The sequence below is a fragment of the Haliotis rufescens genome, unplaced genomic scaffold, assembly GCF_023055435.1.
Source record: "Haliotis rufescens isolate VD_foot unplaced genomic scaffold, xgHalRufe1.0.p SCAF_8, whole genome shotgun sequence".
Lineage (NCBI taxonomy): Eukaryota > Metazoa > Mollusca > Gastropoda > Lepetellida > Haliotidae > Haliotis > Haliotis rufescens.
In genome coordinates this window covers 17331710-17352487 of record NW_025964372.1, presented here as the reverse complement: position 1 = coordinate 17352487, position 20778 = coordinate 17331710, and the positions used below count along the sequence as shown (strand labels likewise).

Sequence of the window (20778 nt, the reverse complement as noted above, 5' to 3'; positions counted from 1 at the left end):
TGTCTGTACTGTTAAGTTTCGTCCCTCTGAACGGACAATGAACAATGATTAACGCAACATCCAGGAAGCAGTCTGCGCAAGAGGGGATCAAGGGATACTGACACATTCTCGTTACGTTTGTTCTTCTTCTTACGCCACAGTTCGCACATCCTCGATTATCCAGGGAATTATATCTCCATTCTGTTTCTATTAGTACTGTGGACCCCATTTTCAGTTTGGTTTGAATGACACGAAGGTAAAACTTGACGTCACCACATTACCCTGTACTTTTATACTTGAATACACCGCCTGGTAGCATAACAGCTTCGTTAGTACATATTAAGACTTAGGAACACCTGTTTTCTAGCTCCAGGTCATTCATCACCGTCTTCTGATAGGTTCGACCAACGTATCGAGTTTTCCCTCGAACCATCTGTTTGTTTGCTTTTTGTGTTACGCTCCACGCAGCAATATTCCAACTTTATTGCACGGTCTGTAAGTAATGGAGTCGGGGCCAGATAGGATGATCGCCAAACAAACACCGTCCTTACCTCGGCCCAGGAACAGATGTTGAGGGACACCCCACAACCCCCGCCCCAGGAACAGATTATGCAGGAAGACCCACAACATCCGCCCTTACTTCGGCCCAGAAACGGGACGCCCCGTAACCCACCCACCCACCCCATCCCCTAGGAACAGATGAAAAGGGACGCCCCGTAACCCCCGCCCTGGGAATAGATGACGAGAGACGCCCCACAACCTCGGCCTAAGAACAGATGAAAAGGGACGCCCCACAACCCCCGACCCAGGAACTGATGGTAAGGGACGCCCAAAAACCTCTGCCCGACCTCGGCCCAGGAGCAGATGATGAGAGAAAAGCCAGTGATGAGGAAGGGGAAGTAACCGCACCACAGACAGGAGGCGACGTACTCCGACACCCGCCGCTGCATTGACCAGTCTCTCTGACAGAATCATTACAGAACTGTTTCATCGTAACACTCCTTAATGCCTTATTCTCAGTTTATCAGTTACATTTATAGTACTGTAACGTGAAGAAGCACGTTGTGACGTAAAATGGGCTGATGGTGGCTGTCGTCACACTATCTGCAATCAATGCCATCTGGTGTCTTCTTTTGTGAGAAACTAGGGCGGAGGCGCATACAGTTAAATTAGCTTGTTAGTTGTTTGTTGCCGATCTCAGCAATATTCCAGCTAAATGATGGCGGTCTGTTTATAGCCGAGTCTGGACCAGACAATACAGTGATTGACAATATGAGCATCCATATACGCGACTGGGATACAATGACATGCCTCAACCAAATCAGCGAGCCTGACCACCCGATCCCGTTTTTCGCTTCTTACAAACATGGGTTTCTGAAGACCAATTCAAACCTGGATTCAAGCGCGGTGTATTTAGTTAACTAATTTTACTTCTGTAATGGACTGTAACGCTTCACCCAATGCCTGTGTGAACACACACCTGTGTAATTATATATGACATCACTGGCTTGTGAACGCAGCCCCGACCTTGGTGTCACATTTCCTGGAGTCCCGTGACACAATGAGTCTGTGGTATACGTTACTACATCAGATCACCTGGCGCAGTCCCGCAGCCAGCACCTGGGAGTCGTTAACACAGGTAGGCACCCTCAGCGCGTTCTTGCTATCCAATGTTGCTGTAAATTATATCTTTAGTTTCATCTTATTAAAATGCAGGATGTTTAAAAAGTTGAAACACTCGGCCATTGACGTTTGTTTCATTTTGGAATGAATTCAGCTATTTGACCTACATCTGACAGTTGGTGTTTTACACTCTTTGTGCTTATATACACTCTTCAAAAAATGAAACGCACAGGTAGATTTTTAGTAAATTTATTGTACCTTATCAAGTCGATATATTCAATTTAATATCATAGATAAAAATATGAAATTCTGGAGCTCGATAGTCACATGTTGTCGCTGTACAAAGGCCTTGAAAACTGTTCATTGTCATATCACATAAGGCTACAAGGTTGCGCTGAACTCAGTATCTCGTGTGATCGCCCCGGGCAGTAATCACGGCTCTGCATCTCCTCGGCACTGACTGGATAAGTGTACGAATTCTGTCCTGCGGAATTCTGCGCCATTCTGCTTGTAACGCGTTGGCCAGTTGTGGGAGTGTCTGCGGCGTGTTCTGACGTCGACGTACACATCGATCGAGTTCATCCAAGAGGCGTTCGATTGGGTTGAGGTCTGGAGATCTCGACGGCCAGGGCAAAACGTTGATGTTGGCATTATGGAGGTAGTCTACCGTTACACGAGCTGTGTGCGGTGGGGCGTTGTCCTGTTGAAACAGCTACCTCTGGCGCTCAATGATTGGAAGAAGGTGAGGTTGAAAAACTTGATTCATGTCAAATTTCCCTGAACCACAACCACTCCTGGTGTAGGATATGGCCCCCCACACCATGACACCACCGCCACCGAAATTGTCGAATTCACGTACACAATGTGGGGCAAAACGCTCATTTTGACGACGATAAACACGTTGTCTTCCATCTCGCCGGTGAAGAAGAAATCATGGTTCATTGCGAAACCACACTCGTCTCCAGTTTCTCAAATTCCAAGGCTGTAAGGTATGGCACCAACGTAAGCGTCGCTGTCAAAGGATCTGTTGCAAAGCAGGGACGATAACTGATCTTCTGGGTCGGATTCCAGCCTAGCGAAGGTGGTTCCTGACAGTCTGGTCCGATATCCTCCTCACACCAGGGATGCGTCCTGCAGTCTCCGTAGCTGTGGCATTGCGATGACGTAGGTGGTACAGTCGAATGTAGCAGGGGTGGTAACCCTTGGTCGGCCCGTTCTCGGCCGGTCTGCAGTGGAATTGAAATGTGTGTATCGGTCACAAAGGCGGCAAATGGTGCTGTGGTGGACGTTGAAGTGGCGTGCAACAGAAGACTGCGATTCCCCTCTTTGGATACGTTCTATGGCGATGTTCCGATCTTTAGTACCGAGTCTCGGCATTTTCGAACTTGAGAAATGTTGACAATTGAATGACAAATTATTGGCTTAAGCTTGCCTTTTTATAGCAACTACATCGAGTTACGAATGCCATAACTTGCACGTGCATTTTGCTTGACTGTTTTCCTCCATGACATGTTTGAACAAGTGTGAAAACAATGCCGTTTAAGACATTGCAAATCGACAATGGCTGCGTTTTGACGCACCGTTTGTCGAATATCAGGCCACCAACATATTCCAATAACATATATCCAATTTATATACCCGTTCGGATTTTTTTGTGTAGTCAGGTTCAATGAACTACATACTACCTGTGTGTTTCCTTTTTTAAGAGTGTATATGTATATGTATATCTGTCTTGTGTAAGTTGTGTTTGTCCATAATCTATTACATTATTAATATCTACAGTGAGTGAAAATCTGAGCGATGTATATAGCCTATATGTTGCATTGCACATCATTAATGACATACGCGTACCTTTGTATATATCATTAATAACACACCTGTAAAATTGGATATATCATTAATAACACGTGTACCATTGCATATATCATTAATAACACACGTGTACCATTATATATCATTAATATCACACGTGTAGAATTGTACATATCGTGTAACTACACGGCTGGCCGAGATAGCCTAGCAATCGACTAAGATGTGCCGAATGACGTTTCTCGAGTCTCTGATTACTACTTGTTTCAACTGCATTTTGCAAATGCTTACATAAGATACCACCTTCTTTACTGCAGGGGAATAGTCGGATACAGCCGTCAGTATGAAGACAGGTACGTTATCATATCAAAAACTAATCATACATGCACACAAAAGATATTCGTGTTAGGACGAGGGAAATATGTTTTGAGTTAACGACTTCCCTCATGCCAGTCATGGATTGGGTGGTCAGGCTCTGTAACTTGCTAGATTGTATGTCATCGTGTCCCGCAAGGCGTGGATTGGGTGGTCAGGCTCTGTAACTTGCTAGATTGTATGTCATCGTGTCCCGCAAGGCGTGGATTGGGTGGTCAGGCTCTGTAACTTGCTAGATTGTATGTCATCGTGTCCCGCAAGGCGTGGATTGGGTGGTCAGGCTCTGTAACTTGCTTGATTGTATGTCATCGTGTCCCGCAAGGCGTGGATTGGGCGGTCAGGCTCTGTAACTTGCTAGATTGTATGTCATCGTGTCCCGCAAGGCGTGGATTGGGTGGTCAGGCTCTGTAACTTGCTAGATTGTATGTCATCGTGTCCCGCAAGGCGTGGATTGGGTGGTCAGGCTCTGTAACTTGCTTGATTGTATGTCATCGTGTCCCGCAAGGCGTGGATTGGGTGGTCAGGCTCTGTAACTTGCTCGATTGTATGTCATCGTGTCCCGCAAGGCGTGGATTGGGTGGTCAGGCTCTGTAACTTGCTTGATTGTATGTCATCGTGTCCCGCAAGGCGTGGATTGTTCACGATATCAATCACTCGATGGTCTGGTCCAGACTCGTTTAAATATTATTCCATACATCGCAGCTAGCTGTACGTACTACAGGATCATATCGACATTGGTGTTGACAGGTGACATATTCCACTGTTACTGCCATGTGTGAAACTAGGGAGGAAGGCTTTTTATTTTATTTATTTTCTATTCAAGTCGTCAAGTTGAAGAACAATAGATGACTGAAATAACAAAGATTATAAATAAACATTGATTTCAAAGGTAGCAGTCGGATGTATCTGTGTCACACCTATATTAGTTTTCCCTGCCTCAACTTGTACTCTTGTGTTTATGAATTGAGATACGATGGCCTGCGTCAGTTGTAACCAAGTCACCGAATCTGACCGTCTAATGACGTTAGGGACTGAACAGTTTATATTCTTGGGGGGAAGCTGGAATTTTACGAAAAAAATAAATTGTCACAGAAATGCTTGAAAGAAACATTTATATGCTTTAGACTGGTGGCAAAAACATTCATTGTGTGCAACATTAAATATAAAAAATATTTGGTTTATTACAGAATACTCATATGGATCTGGTTTTCAGGCCACGGAAGACATGCGGATTGCTTTTGAAGAATATGGATATATCATAGTTAGGTACTGACTTTTTTTTGGCAGAAAATTTATATACTATTATAATATTTCCTCTATTAGTCTATTCATTTCGCGCAAGCCGTTGACCAGGCGTCTATTCCATTTAATGCTGGCACAGTGGTGACTCACTACCCTACCGAATCCAAAATTCTACAGACATACAAAGGGTACATTTGCAGGAAACGGTCATTTGTATAAAGTGAAGGGAATAATCACTACACGCCGAGAGTTAAAGTGGTTGGGATCATTAATTTCATCAAATGGTGGAGCCATCCTCTGTTAGAGAGAACCGGCGCCAAATACAGGCCCGGCTTCTATTTTTTTAGTACATGACCAGGGTGCCGTTGTACAAAGCGATCTTAGCGCTAACGTGGTCTTAACTCTAATACCTGAATATAGACTTACGACAGCCGTAGCGCTAAGGTCGGTTTATACAACGTCACCCTGGCGTCAAATTGAGGCCGGCGTGTATTGGAGACCCGGCTTGTAATAGAGAAAATACGGTATATCATTGGAAGGTATTGTTATTTATTGAACAATGCGGATATATCGTGATATAAGGTCATATTTTAGTGTTTCAGGGTATAGATCTGCCATTGTAAGGTAACGTTATAATATTTCAGAATACTGATTTGCCATACGCCATGTATTGACGTTGTATTGAAATGTATTGGCATGCCCTAGTTAGTTTTGTTAATCCAATAAGATGAAGGATGCTTCACGTCTATTTTGCCGTATTTACTTTTGTTGTGTTAATGAAACCTGAGAATCTCTTGTAATCTAATGCTTGTTAAAACATAGGTCTACAGGTTATGGTAGGGTACAGTTTCTGAAACTCAGCAGAGTAAACCGAGAGCCTTAAGGGCTGTAGGCCCAAACATTTTAGCTGAAGCGGGGAGACGTACTCTTGCAATATAAATTACAAAACACAACCGCTCCATCAGAACCTTTTTACTGCTATGACACCGCGCTCCAAGAGACTCGGTGGTGACAGATGAAGTGGTGATTATCAGCTTATAGGTGAGGTGAGGTGAAATTGGGTTTAACGTCGCGTCCAAGATTATTCACTGTGTGTGTGTGTGTGTGTGTGCGTGCGTGCGTGCGTGCGTGCGTTAGTCCGGATTGATGCCGATTTATAGTGACTACCCCACTCAGACACAGTATACTGGCTCCGAGCAGACCAGTCCTTGTTTTAGCCCCTTAATGCCGAGCGCCAGACAGGGTAAAAACAAGTACCATCTTTTAACGTCTTTGGTATGACGCGGCCGGGGATCGAACCCCGGACCTTCCCCTCTCCGGGCGGACGCTCTACCACTAGACCACGGAGGCGGTCCAGTCAGCTTATAAAACACCCTTGCGACTACATGACATTTCAAAGGTCTAACCCTACTGTTTATAAATATGAAAGTTATGTTCATCCCATTACTTAAATAAGGCTTAATAAATAATTACTTAAATGAACTGCAGGCCGTACACTGGTTGGATAACGACTGTGTATTTTAATAACGTAATGTCAAACGACTCCATGAAATATAACACGTCCTTAACTGGTCTCGATTATCTACGAGACAGATTCCATTGGGCGTAAAAGGCAAAAAGTGGGGGAACATAACTTGAATGGATCACTGAAAATCAATGACAACACCAGGTGTTTGATACAAGAGTAAGCAGATCCTGCTATTCCGGTAGCACCCGCAACTCACATAATTTGTGTAAACAAGTAACTATTTGCTTCCTAGCGCCGCACAGCAGTACTTCTGGATACGACAGCGATCTGTAAACAAAAGAATAGTATTACAATCTCCAGGCTGGATAGAACAAACAATGCACGTTCTACTTCCGAGGCTGACAGTTCTTATTTCTAATGAAGTCTGATGTTTTCAGAGGTATTTTGGACTCGGAGGAAATTACGAAACTGAGGAGGAGTATTGAGGAGAATGAGGAGCTGATGCAGAATTCGTTTGAGGTGAGAAGTTTGGACGAGTGAGTGAGTGAATATTGCTTGACGTCCGGTGTGGTGTTCGGCTTTTCTGTTTGCCTGGACAAGGCTCGATTACTTAAAAGTTGCCGTGGTCTTGGTAATTGTACAGGTTGTAGTCACTAAATGCTGTAGAAATATCATCTTCCCAAGGAAAGGGAGTTAACTGACTGTAAAAGTCCAGTTTCCAGTTAACTCCCTTGCCTCGGGAAGATGTAGAAACATCTCCTCTGCAGAACTTCTGCTTCGGTTACGATTGACACAACCATTGGCAAACACTGTGGAGTGGTTGAGTGAGTTTGGTTAAACGCCACTTCGAACAGTATTCCAGTTACACAGCATGTCAGCTTGATGTGGGTGGAAAGCCCGAAGTGATGCAGGTCACAGACGTTTACCACGACGTTTACCCACGATCAAGGGTACCATGCTGACAAACCTAAAATCACAGAAACAGTGAGTGATAAAGTGCATGTCGTTTTACGCCGTAATCAGCTGTTCCGGCTATATCACTCGACACGCACATAATCTCCCTTAAGCCAGTCGCAGCAGTGGTTGATAGCATGAACAATAAACCCTACCATGGGGACACGATGAGGCACTGCAGCCAGGTCGCATGATGACCCCCGATCTCAGGTCGACTTTTGAGACATGTGGCACAGTGAAACCGGTATTCTTTTTGTCCCGTTGGGCAAATTTAAAGCGCCGCAATTTGCTGTGCAGAGTTGCGTCCCTCAGGCACACCAGGAACCTATGATTGTGGGTTCGAATCCCGTTCGCCCCGATTATGTATTTTATCTTATCAGTACCCTACCCTTGCTCGTGGATTTATCAAAGCACTTCAGGCTTCCCTCCCACATCAAGCAGACACGACGTGATGTAACTGGAATACTGTATCCTTAACTCTTTCACTTATCACAAGCATAAGGTGTGAGCTCCAGTCCGACCCGGAATCCCCATTGGCGTAAGAATCTAGAACCGCCACGTTGTTTATACTGTATACACGATGCTGTGCGCTGTAAAAGTAAACAGCGCGTTTATTCATATTACGCCGTAAGACTGAATTCTTTAAGAACGGTGTCAGTTTGCCTACTCAAGACAACAGTTTAAATGTCAAGCGCCGAACCGTGTCTAACAATGGCTGTCATTTGGTGACGCCGTAGGTAGCCTCGTTGTGATACCTTAACTCTGGTATCAACTTTCCTTCTCATTCATTGCACTTTAATTTGACAAGCACTCAACACATATACAGTATACAGTGTTATTTTCGTCGAACAATGAGACGTTGAACGCACGATCTCCGGGTTAGGCACAGCATCAATCAAGATCCCGCACACAGGATATGAGTGAGTGAGTGAGTGAGTGAGTGAGTATGGTTTTACGCCGCTTTTAGCAATATTCCCGCAATATCACGACGGGGGACATCAGAAATGGGCTTCACACATTGTACCCATGTCGGGAATCGAACCCGGGTCTTCGGCGTGACGAGCGAACGCTTTAACCACTAGACTACCCGACCGCCCCCACAGGACATGAACGACGGGTGGCTGAAAAGTTCGGGTCCTAAATACGGAGGATGTATAGTACACCCTTAGCAGTTTGCATGTATTAATTACAATACATTCCATGCTCCTTGCTGAATTTGAACCAAATACATAACTAGGCAGCATATTTCTGCATACATCAATGTGAATAGGTATTCTCTGTTGATGAAAATGTCAAATGTATCTCCAACTAAAAGGGCTAATTCCAACAGCCTTCCATGCTGAGGAAAATGTATATATACATACATGATATGATTACGGATGACTGACGACCCACAATACAGTAGCCATCTTTCATGAGAGGGTTGAGAACATTCTCAGGAATGAACGGCGCATGACAAAGGTTTCAGCACGTTGGCTTCCAAGGCTTGTGACTCCTGGTCAGAAATGCTCCAAGTTCATAATCTCTTGTGAGCATTTACGTCGTTTGGGCGGTTTGTAAACATGGATATATGTTTGGGGGGTTCACCAGCAATAGACTTAACACGTATTCCTGTTTTATCTCGGCTCTGCGAGTCAGTTTAACGTCGCCTTCAACAGTTTGTAAGTACTGTGTTGACGGATGCTCCATACATATGTGAATAAACACACACACACACACACACACACACACACTTTTTCTCTCTCTCTCACTCACTCACTCACACAAACAGAAACATATATCACGAAGTTTATACCTCCATAAACGCCAAAACATATGTAGGTCAATTCTCAAGTATATGTTGTATACTGCAGCTCTCTGACGGAAGCGAGCGCAGAAGCCGCGCATGCGTGTGGAGCCATCCCGGTAATGACGTAGCTGGAATGGTCGTACGGAGTCAGAAGATTGCAGGAACCTGTGAGAAGGTAAATGAAAAAGATGATGTACAACATTTGCTAGAGTTTTATGAAAGACTCATATTATTAAACAGCAATACAAAATAGATTTTGTGCACACCAAACCACATTTTTTAAACAATATATTCCATCAAACGAATTGACAGAAGTATTCCCTCAAGCAAAGCTGCTAAGATATTGTAAATAAATAAAGGGCCCCTGAGTTGACATACATTTCACGAACTGTCGGAATAGATCGCCCCAAACGTCTTCCTCCACAGGTCATAGAGATGGCGCAACGCTAATCTTGCCAGACTTGGTCCGTGAAAAGTATGGAATCCTCGAAGTGACACTTGCCTTTACAAAAACAAGCAAAAAGTGTTAAAATTAACGAAAGCACGACAATGTTCCTTCTAGGATTCCACAGACCAGGGAACTCTGGCAGCGCCCGTCACACGCGTTGCGCTGATGTTGGACAAAATAGTGAACAGTGACGTCATACTATGCTTGTCGTAAGAGGCAACTAACGGGATCGGGTGGTCAGGCTCGGTGACTTGGTTGATGCATGTCATCGTATCCCAATTGCGTGGATCGATGCTCATGATGTCAATTACTGGATTATCTGGTTCTGACTAGATTACTTACAGGGCCGCCGTCTAATGGCTGGAATATTGTTGAGTGCGGCGTTAAACAACAGACAAACAAACAAACATTGAATCAAACAGACGCTGCGGTCGTTAAGCCATCTTTCAAAAGCGCTTTTGTTTATGAAATATATTTCTATTAGAATATGCAAATTAATTAAATTAGAAACTAATTGTTACAGTCACCTTCAATGATTTGGTCCTCCATTGTAGCTTATGGAAGGCGAGGTGTATCACTACCACTCCAAGGTGATCATGAAAGAAGCGAGAACGGGCGGGAAGTTTGTCTGGCACCAGGATTATGGGTACACATCCATCTTATCTCACAGCAGAATAGTGTCATCACTATTTGATAATAACTCATAAACACACGCTCATGATATAGTAGGAATCGTACAATCGACTCTGCTTTTAGCCGAGATTTCTTATGATTTTGAATTGAATTTTGTCGCTTTTATTTCTATGTTAGTTACTGGTACAAGAACGGTTGTCTGACTCCTGACCTGATGAGTGTGATGATCGCCATTGACAAGTGTGAGCAGGCTAACGGATGTCTGCAGGTTTGTTTGTTTGTTTTTGCTTGTTTTGCAACATTCCAGCTATGTGACGGCGGTCTGTAAATATTCGACATGGGTACAATGTGTGAAGCCCATTTCTGGTATCCCACGCCGTGATATTGCTGGAATATTGCTAAAAGCGGCGTAAAACCATACTCACTCACTCACTAAAACAATTGAACCGGGTATTAGGCGTGACGAGCGAACGCTTGAACCAAACCATATTCCTAGGCTAATGCTAAGTCTCTGAAGATATATCATTTTGATTATTTGGTATAACAAGCAAACGTATTTAAAATGACAAGGAGCCCCAGTGAGATGGGAGATTCAGAACATATGGACAATGTGGGCTTGCTTCATTTAGGACTATAGTATTACAGTAGGGGCCTATACCAGAACATAATGATCCCAGCGTTCCCAATACTTTCTGTCGGCTGTAAAACAAATGACTGCAATATTATAAACAGGCTGTAATATATTTTGTCCATTTTTTACATATTTTGTTTATGTTTACATTCTTTTGCTAGTGTTTGTTATTACACCTCTGACTCTCATGGCAGGTCCTGGAGAAGTCGCACAAGTGTGGGCGGATCGAGCACCTGCGGGTCGGGGGACAGACTGGGGCGGACCTCGACCGGGTGGAGCTCATCAAGAACATCTGTCACTTGAAATACGTGGAGCTGCAGCAAGGTGAAGTCCAATGTTAGAATGCATAACCTGCAGTATTCATTATTGTAAAAGGGCCGTGGGGTAGTCTTGTGGTTAAAGCGTGGAGCTAGTCACGCCGAAGAAGCGGGTTAGATTCCCCACAATGGTATAATGTGTGAAGCCCATTTCTGGCATCTTCCCGATGCAAGGGAGTTAACTGACTGTAAAAGTCCAGTTTCTACCCTTGCCGAACTAGGCTGGAATTTCTGGGCTCGGTTGTAGCGTCCTCTAGTGGCTGTTACGAATTATGTCCCTTCTATTGACCAATCAGATTCCACCTCTCATATCACTTGCATTTGCTAAAAAAAAAAATGGCGGCACCCAGTCAAGACGATCTGATCGATGATCAAGATATATATTGTTATAAAACGGGTTTTAACTCGCGAAACATATGTAGACGCCCAGTTGACGGTACACATCTTTTGTTAATCCTGCAGTCGACCGAAATCTGCACGTTGAAATCCATGTTTATAAACCGGATGTCGATTTCGTTACGCGATTTTGATTTGACTTTGCATAGACTCGTTAGTCCAGCCAATAACTCCATAATTGCAGCCGGCAAGGGGTGAAATTGTACCTTTCACAGTCAGTTAACTCCCTTGCCTCGGGAAGATGATTTCTGGTGTCCCCCGCCGTGATATTGCTGGAATATTGCTAAAAGTGGCGTAAAACTCACTCACTCACAAATGTTGCGCCTTTCAGTGTTATTTCTGACAGCGACAGACTTCATATTACCCTAAGAATGCCGAGTTCATTTTAATTTATTGGACTGGGCTCAGTCGTAGTTTTACTGTTAACCAGTTGCCACACTCGGATCCACTCCGGTATAATAGAGTAGTGATATTGCATGTGGTTTATATAACTTGACGGTCGTTTTTTGTAGACAGGTTGTTCTGTGCTTAACGGAAAGGTATCCGCTTTTATTTAAAGACAAAATCAAAGAAAGAATTTAAACAATCAACCATCCCGGTTGATTTGTATCATGTGATAGTCACGTGCATGAAACTTTTGCCAACATCCAATAGCGCTGGCCGAGGTTCTATTTTACGATGTCGAGCATAGTGCAATATTCAGTTTCACTTTTTGATGATCGTCATGCCGTCAGACAGGAGGTGCAGGCCTTGTGGTCTTGAATACATCATTAATCAAACCAGCTGTTGAGGACTTTCTTCCGTGAGACGCACAATCATAGCCAATCCAGCCAATTATTTTCAGTTGGACTCTCCATAAACTCTCTGAGATTACCATATTTCACAAAGTACTGGGTACTTAACGTGTTTACAAGTCGTGTATACCTTGTTTATCTGGACACTTTGATACATATATAAAGCTTCTTGACGAAAGCGTTTCTGGAATTCACATGCCTTTCGTTCTATATAAACTTTTTTGTGTAAGAACTAAGAGAGTGTGAATGTGTGTGAGTGAATGAGAGTGTTGGTGTTAGTGAGTGAGAAAATGTGTGTAAGTAATTGAGTGAGTATCACGGCAAGGTCATATTTAACAGGTATATTGGCAATCGAAACTGGATATCCGTCGCGACACGCGAACGCTTCAGCCACATGCTATCCAGTGGCCCTTGGTATTTTTGGTAAGGTCTATTAGGTAGGTAGACAAGTTCTAATCTGACCATATCGCATTGACAATTCCACCAGGTGACGCCCTGTTCTTCCACTCCAACCTCCTGCACAACAGCAGCGCCAACACCAGCGACGACCGACGTTGGGTCCTCATCCCCGCCTACAACCGACGCTCCAACAACCCGGCGTTCGAACATCACCATCCTCTCTACACCAAGCTAGATATTGTAGGTCACCAGAACGTTATTCTTTTGTTGTTGTTGCATTTTTGTACATGTTGCACATGGTTACATATACATTGCAGTTGCAAAGATAATATAGATCTTAAACATGACATTAGATAATAAATAGGTCATTACCAGAATTGATAGTAGCAGTCAATTCTGGAACTTCTAGCTGGAAATTTTGAAAAGGACATAGATCTAGAGATCAAGAGTTCCTGTTGCAAAACCCGAAAATTTGGCATAGGCTTTGTGGATTTATACTTGAATATAATACAGTAAACTACGGTTATAACGAACTCCATTATGGTTATAACGAGGGGCCATTAATTTTAGTTCGTTATAAGCATAGATACAGCAGTGGTCGGGGCAAAATAATAAGTTCGTCATATCCGTCAGTTCGTTATAAGCGTGTTCGTTATAAACGTAGTTAACTGTAGATTTGTAAAGAATTAGAATTATATTTATTGGATCGTTATTTCTGTGACAGAGACCAAGAAGAATTTGTTGACTGGAAAAGATAATTCTTAATTGCATTTTATCTTGAAGCCAACTTTAAGAACGTAATTCTGCCTAAAAAGTCATTTAGTCAACAGAACGTTATTCTGACCAAACATTCATTTAGTCATCAGAACGTTATTCTGTCAAAAGTTTCATTTGTTATTCTTCCCAAACAGCCATTATGTTTGAGGACATCAAGCGGCAGATTTCCAAATTAACTACCATTCGTGTATTTCACTACGCCATTCCTTTTATATAGACCAACTAAAAAAGTGAACTGAACCATCAACACATGTCAACAACTGGTTGGTTGCTTGTCTGGTTGGTTGGTGCTAGAGTTTTGGGGCCATTTAGACTATTATAAAGGTTAATTTCCGACCAACATTACAACATTTACCAATCATTAATCGTCTCTCTGTCCAAAAAATAACCGCCCTTTTTGCACGACTGAACTACATTTACGGCACGAGGATTTACAACATAGCAAATACAAACACAAATTACTTATCTCAATGATAAAGCCTTGTTGCAGGTTCCAGACGCCGCCATCAAGTCGTGCACAACGTATGTTGACAACACTGGGAAGGAGTATATGGACCCTGACACCGACAAGACAATCGTGAAGTTAAACCCCGACGAACAAGCCTGATGGACAAACCTGATGGACAACCCTGATTGGACAACATTCATCTCTAGATGAATATACTACTATTCGAGAAACGTGTATCAGGCGTCATATGTTGATGTCTTTAACGACGTGGCTGTTCGGGAACTGTAACTTTGCTGTTATCTTACACATGAATGTTGGATTCTCATTGGCTGAGACTCAATCTGTTATTTTCAATACACCCCGCTACCAAGTATGGTATATTTCTTATGCTCCCCGCTCGAATTGCCAAACTGTTGGCATTACATTTGCAACATACCAACCACAAGTTTGTATCTCGAATAATGATTTAAGACGCCATTTTCCGGATATTTACGATATTTTCCGAATGAAACAGATCTGTGGGGAATAACTCTAAGTTTGTTTTCTGTCGACTGCTATTGTTCGATGATAGTGAAAAATAAACGAAGTGACTAAATGCCTAACTGACGTATTCCTAGCGATCCGTGCCACAGCTAGCATGAATAAGACATACCTACAATGTAATTAGGTGTGCGCTTAGATAAATTCGTTGTGCACTGGTCTTGCTACCACACACTGGTAGACACATTGTATGAATAAATTATGCACAGAACGACAATAATGATATCCTCAGTGAATTCTCGTCATCTCAATAAAATTATTTATTATCTCGGCGGTCGGTAATTAATCGAGTCTCGACCAGAGAATCCAGTGATTGACATCATGAGCATAGATCTACCCAATTTGGATACAATGACATGCATCAACCAAGTCAGCGACCACCCGATCCCGTTAATCGGCTCTTACGACAAGCACAGTCGCCTATTGCGACAAGCATGGGTTGCTGAAGACCAATTTTAAACCGGATCTTCACACGTAGTGAAAGTTATCGTTTGATCATGAGGATATGAAATCAACTCCATTTGGAGCTGCGTGCGTTTTCAAATTTAATTTAGCGCGGCAAAATCTGCAGATAACCTAGCGCTACATTGGAAAAACACTGTGTTTATCTCCTAATATTTTACTCACTGTCAATCGCACTGATGTTACCCAGACACATACTGAAACTCTTTTATTGAGGGGCGGTTGGGTAGCCTTGTGGTTAATGCGTTCGCTCGACACGCCGAAGACCCTGGTTCGATTCACTATGTTTACAATGTGTGAAGCCCATTTCTGTTTCCCCCGAACAGGATATTGCAGGAATGTTTCTAAATGCGGTGTAAAATAATACTCACTCAGTTATTGAATCAGGTAGACAGCAACATCATATCAGTAAACACCAGATAAACAAATAGCTGGTTTACACTTACAAATGTCAGAATGCGAGAATATTTAAATGATGCCAAGGTTACGCCTTTCAAGCCATATTTTATCAAATTCCCTTACTTTTTATCCAGATTAAAGCAACCACCAACATATGGCGTACTTTGTGTAGAGGTTAAGGTTAAGCTGGCGACGCGCTTAGCAACAAAGCTTTGAACTAGTTTCAGCATACCACTGCCTTCTAATTAGACTAGCATCCTGTCTCTCAAATGATAATTATTATTTACAGAAAATATGGTCGTTAAATAATTATAGGGAAGGGGGTGTATGGACAAAATGACAGCGAAAGACGGGGGTTGCCATAACTGGCATATAATAAGGAGTCCAGGGACTCTCTGACCGCCTCCGTGTTCTTGTGGTAGAGCGTCCGCCCGAAGGTCCGGGATTAGATCACCGGCCGCAACATACCAAAAGACGTGAAAAGATGGTACTTGTTGTTACCCTGTCTGGCGCTCGGCATTAAGGGGCTAAAACAAGGACTGGTCGGCTCGGAGTCAGTATACTGTGTCTGAGTTGGGTATTCATGTTAAACTGCGGTATGGCATCTCAGTGAGCTAGCACTATAAATCGGCATCAGTCCGGACTAGTACAAGCATCCACACACACACGTGTATGCACGTCGCTATATAAGTGCAATAATCTTGGACGCGACGTTAAACCCAATTTCACCTCACCTCACCCAGGGACTCTCTTAATTTTCAGAAAATGCAGTGATCTAGACTATTAGTATAGACTTGCAAGTGCTGTGTAGGATATATCGGTTTCAGAGTCTGTATGGCAAACTACCTTCAAATCTTATCATATACTTTCATAATGGCACACTTTACGAAGGTAAAGCAAACACGCGTTCAAACATAGTACGTTGTGATTGGTGCATCAACACTAAATGTCCAGTTTGAAAGTCGCGAGCGAGAGTCATGTCATTCATGGTCACGGCGCACCACATGGAGCACTACACGCAGACAGCTACATTCTGTCGATCGATGCTCATGATGTCAATCACTGGACTGTCTGTTCCAGACCATAATATATACAGATCATCGTTATATAGTTGGAATATTACCGAATGCGGGGTTAAACAGTGAAGAGACGTGTCGGACCGCCTGTCATGAGCGTCTGGTAGGTGCAATCTGATTGGTTCAGTGTCAGGATCGGTAGTTTGCAGCAGGCACGTCTTTTAAGAGGTTTTACAGAGAGTATTCTGTCACACGCCACATCCGTTCTCGCTCGTTCTGTATCAGATCGACTCCCCTATCCATCCACTCCCTTACCCTCCTCCGTCATACTAGGTCCTCAGCAACCCATGCCCGTAAAAGGTGACTATGCTTGTAGTAAAAGGATACTAACGGGATCAGGTAGGTAGGCTCGCTGATTTGGTTGATGCATCTCATCGTATCCCAATTGCGCGGATCGATGTTCATGATGTCAATCACTCGATTGTCTGGTCCAGGCTCGATTATTTACAGACCGCCGTCATATAGCTGGAATATTGCTGACTGGGGCGTTAAACAAACAAACAAACAAACAAACTAGTAGTTGCGGCGTTATGCAGCAAACAAGAAAACTTGGTTCCTGTGGAAGAGAAGACGAGGGCGGCTGTGTGTTTTGAGCACGTACTCGTGTAAATATTTTATGTCCGCTTCAGTTACCTCATTTACCTTGTCCATGTGGTAGCATGTCTGGGGTTTTGCAGTTGATTCTGAGCCAAGAGTTCTCTGTCCTTGCTGATTGTGCAATTTAACAAGTAAATTTAACTGACGCACCTATAGATCATTATGTAAAAATGTGGAGAAATTAAATATCAACTCTAACAGTCGGTTCGAGGCTTGTTGATTCTACTTTCCGAATCAACAGATCCGAGTAACTTCTCCACTATTATTAAGAGCACCGTCAAACAAGTCGGTTCAATGACACATATTCAACCAAGTTGCATAGCCTTATTCCCGGAGCCACGCAAGGGATAAAACACTACTCCGAGGGTTTGGTTGACAAAGTAAGACCTGAGGGAAGCAGTGACCGAGCAAGTACAACAGTAAATCTGAGAGTGTTATATGAACCCAAATAGAAGAGGAGGCGTTTATCCGATTTTAACCGTCGAAATATCATTTATTTGTTTAACATACTCTGCAAAAGGAGTAAAATCGTAAATATCTGACTGAGTGCTGCCGACATCAATACACAAATTGATGCCAAAACTGAATTGGGATTGATATGTGTGTAAAGAATTAGGTACTCTTGACATTTTGTGAAAAGATGGAAAAATCGCAAAAAACAGACCCACGTCAGAGCCTAGCGGCGAAACACACCAACATGACTTGCACGTGCAACATCACTCGTTGGGTTGGTTGGTTGGTTTGTTGTTTAACGCCGCACTCAGACACTTGTTGGACAATAAAAACGTGTCATTTTCATTTGAATGCCATTACAATTGTACTGCAAGTAAGCAAAACATGCCACGACTGACGGAAGCCCAGCGCAACAACGCAATCGGAAGACTGCAAACAGGAGAATCATCTTCAGTTGTATCCAGGTTTTTCCACGTATCACCAAGCGCCCATTACAAGACTGTGGAACCGTTATCAGAACACTGAACAACACGTGACCTTCCCAGATCAGGTCAACCCAGTTCATACGGCTACGTCACTTGCGTGAAAGAACCACCACGGCCACCTCTACAACTACAGTGATACCAGGATTGTGTGTTTGTCTGATGTTTAACGCCGCACTCAGCAATATTCCAGCTATATGACGGCGGTCTGTAAATAATCGAGTCTGGACCAGACAGGCCAGTGATTGACAACATGAGCATCGATCCACGCAATTGGGATCGATGACATGCATCAACCAAGTCAGCGAGCCTTACCATCCGATCCCGAATACCTGGATTGCGTAGGATGTTATCCTAGAAGTGAGGAACCGTTTACGCGGTGAAGGTATTCGCGCTAGACGACCAGTTCGAGGTGTCATTTTGACGCACTGCATCGTCAGCTGCGACGTCAATGGTGTCAAGGTAACAGAGTACGGTCACAAGTGCAATGGAGACAAGTTTGGTTCAGTGACGAGTCACGTTTATATGCTTCGCCATGCGGATGGTAGACGTGGTGTTTTCAGGCGTCGCGGGGAACGTTATGCATGCACGAAACTGCATAAAGGGAGTGGACAGATTTGGTGGTGGTAGGGTGGTGATGTGGGCAGCCTTCTCATACACTGGTAGAACAGATTTGGTGCAAGTTCGTGGGAATTTAACGGCACAAGATTACATAGGTGAGATTCTTCGGCCACACGTCCTTCCCATTATGCAACAAGCGAACGTCATTTTCCAACAAGACAACGCCCGACCTCAGAGCAAGACTGACAACAGCCTTCTTCAGTAATCAAAACATCCAGGTCCTGCCATGGCCCTCCAGGTCCTCAGGTTTAAATCTGATTGAACATGTGTGGGATGCATTGGATCAACGACTGCGAGCACGTCAGCAACAACCACAGAACCTCGAACAGTTGGCACAAGCATTTCAGGCAGACTGGATCTGATTGCTTTCATCGGTTTTGGTGGCCATTAAAAGGTATATTGAGAACAGATGACCTTCACCTTGAAAATCTACTGTTCCATGTGTGCCAAATGGAATCTGGGCCAATGACAATGTGTGCCAATTTTGAACAAAAGATTACCACCTGTTGATTATTTTTTATAAAACAAAATGTACATCTAAAGTCACTATTGCGTTTATTTTTTCCTGAGTATATATGCTCAAAGGCAAAAGTTAATGTGACGTGGATTTTTTTTATTGGAACCAGAGAAAATGTTTGTGAAAAAGCTGGAAGAAACGCAACCAACAACCACGTGAGTGACCGTCCCCGTAGTGGCCCACCAGGACATCTGGATTCGAACCACGCAACCTCGACACAGGTTCCAGACAACAACTTGTACAGCCCGTACCCTGCTTGGAAACAGAGGCGTATCTGCAAAGACGGTCCAATGACGTCTATGCATGTTTGGCATACGAGTGAGGCGCCTAGCCAGACGGCCAATCCTGACGTCAGAACACCAACGTCCACGTCTCCAGAGGTGTAGACAACACTCGCGGTGAGTCACGGTTCCTTCTGAATCTTCATGTGTCGACCTGGTCTGTAAGAGCCCCTGATTTGAAACCAATCTAGTACGTCGAGAATGAAATGAAACGATCTTTGAGACGTCTTCCAAATCCAACAACAACGTTGCAGGAACTCCGAAATACACATTCCAAGATGTAGAATGGTTTTTTTGCCAAAATTGGTCTCAGTGATATTTGGTTTTGTTTCTTGTTTAACCCGGCACTCAGTAATATTCCAGCTATATGGCGGCGGTCTGAAAATAATCGAGTCTGGACCAGACAATCCAGTGATTGACAATATGATCATCGATCTACGCAAATGGGATACAATGGCGTGCATCAACCAAGTCAGCGAGCCCGACCACGCGATCCCGTTAGATGCCCTTAACGATAAGCATTGTCGCCTCTGACGGCAAGCATGGAAAGCATGAGAAATGATGTATTCGAGCAGACGGTTCTCACATTCATAAACATTACTAAATCGTTTCATTTCGTAATAACACACTCAATATGTATAAATAAGAACTAATTCTACTGCTGGCTACTATTTGCTTGTTTAAATCTGTATATTAGCGACGTTGTTTAAAGTAATGCCATTTTTCAATGACATTTATAGTGTTTCTGAAACTCGACCACTTCACCAAAACGCACCCAAAGAGTTGAACCTGATGAGTGGGATCGGTGGCGCACACGAACCGAATTGCTACCAAAGGAACAGATGCTCACTGATCTTTAATGGCTGTAAAGAGAACTACAACAGGATGAAACTCCATTTTATAGTTTGGTGGAATTCCAGGTAAGATTATTTCATACTTTGATAAGACAACGTCATGTAGATCTATGTGTTCACCAATACGAACGCAAATGACAAAATTAGAAAACGGGTAGATTGTTACTGAACAGTTCAAATCCATATTACATCCTGAACAACATATGTCATTAATTAAGCCTGTACATTTAAAACGAGCTTTTACAATATTTAGATGTTTTTGAAATGATTAAATGATTTTAAAATACAAACATAGATTTTACTGACACTTCATGTAATTCCTGTTGAGTGAGTAAGTGAGTATGGTTTTACGCCGCTTTTAGCAATATTCAAGCAATATCACGGCGGGGAACACCAGATTTGGCTTCACTCATT

The 20778-nt window shown here is 43.3% G+C and overlaps 1 protein-coding gene across 1 annotated transcript; it reads left to right on the top strand.

Moving 5' to 3' along the window:
• The first annotated feature begins 1503 nt into the window (after positions 1 to 1503).
• LOC124144857 (L-proline trans-4-hydroxylase-like) lies at positions 1504 to 14890 on the top strand. Its single transcript, XM_046514463.2, has 10 exons — positions 1504 to 1618; positions 3729 to 3764; positions 4974 to 5052; positions 6934 to 7015; positions 9304 to 9414; positions 10242 to 10333; positions 10498 to 10588; positions 11146 to 11275; positions 12946 to 13097; positions 14125 to 14890. Exons 2-10 carry the CDS (start codon positions 3755 to 3757, stop codon positions 14239 to 14241), a joined length of 864 nt encoding a protein of 287 aa, XP_046370419.2. The 5' UTR covers positions 1504 to 1618; positions 3729 to 3754; the 3' UTR covers positions 14242 to 14890.
• The last annotated feature ends 5888 nt before the right edge of the window (positions 14891 to 20778 follow it).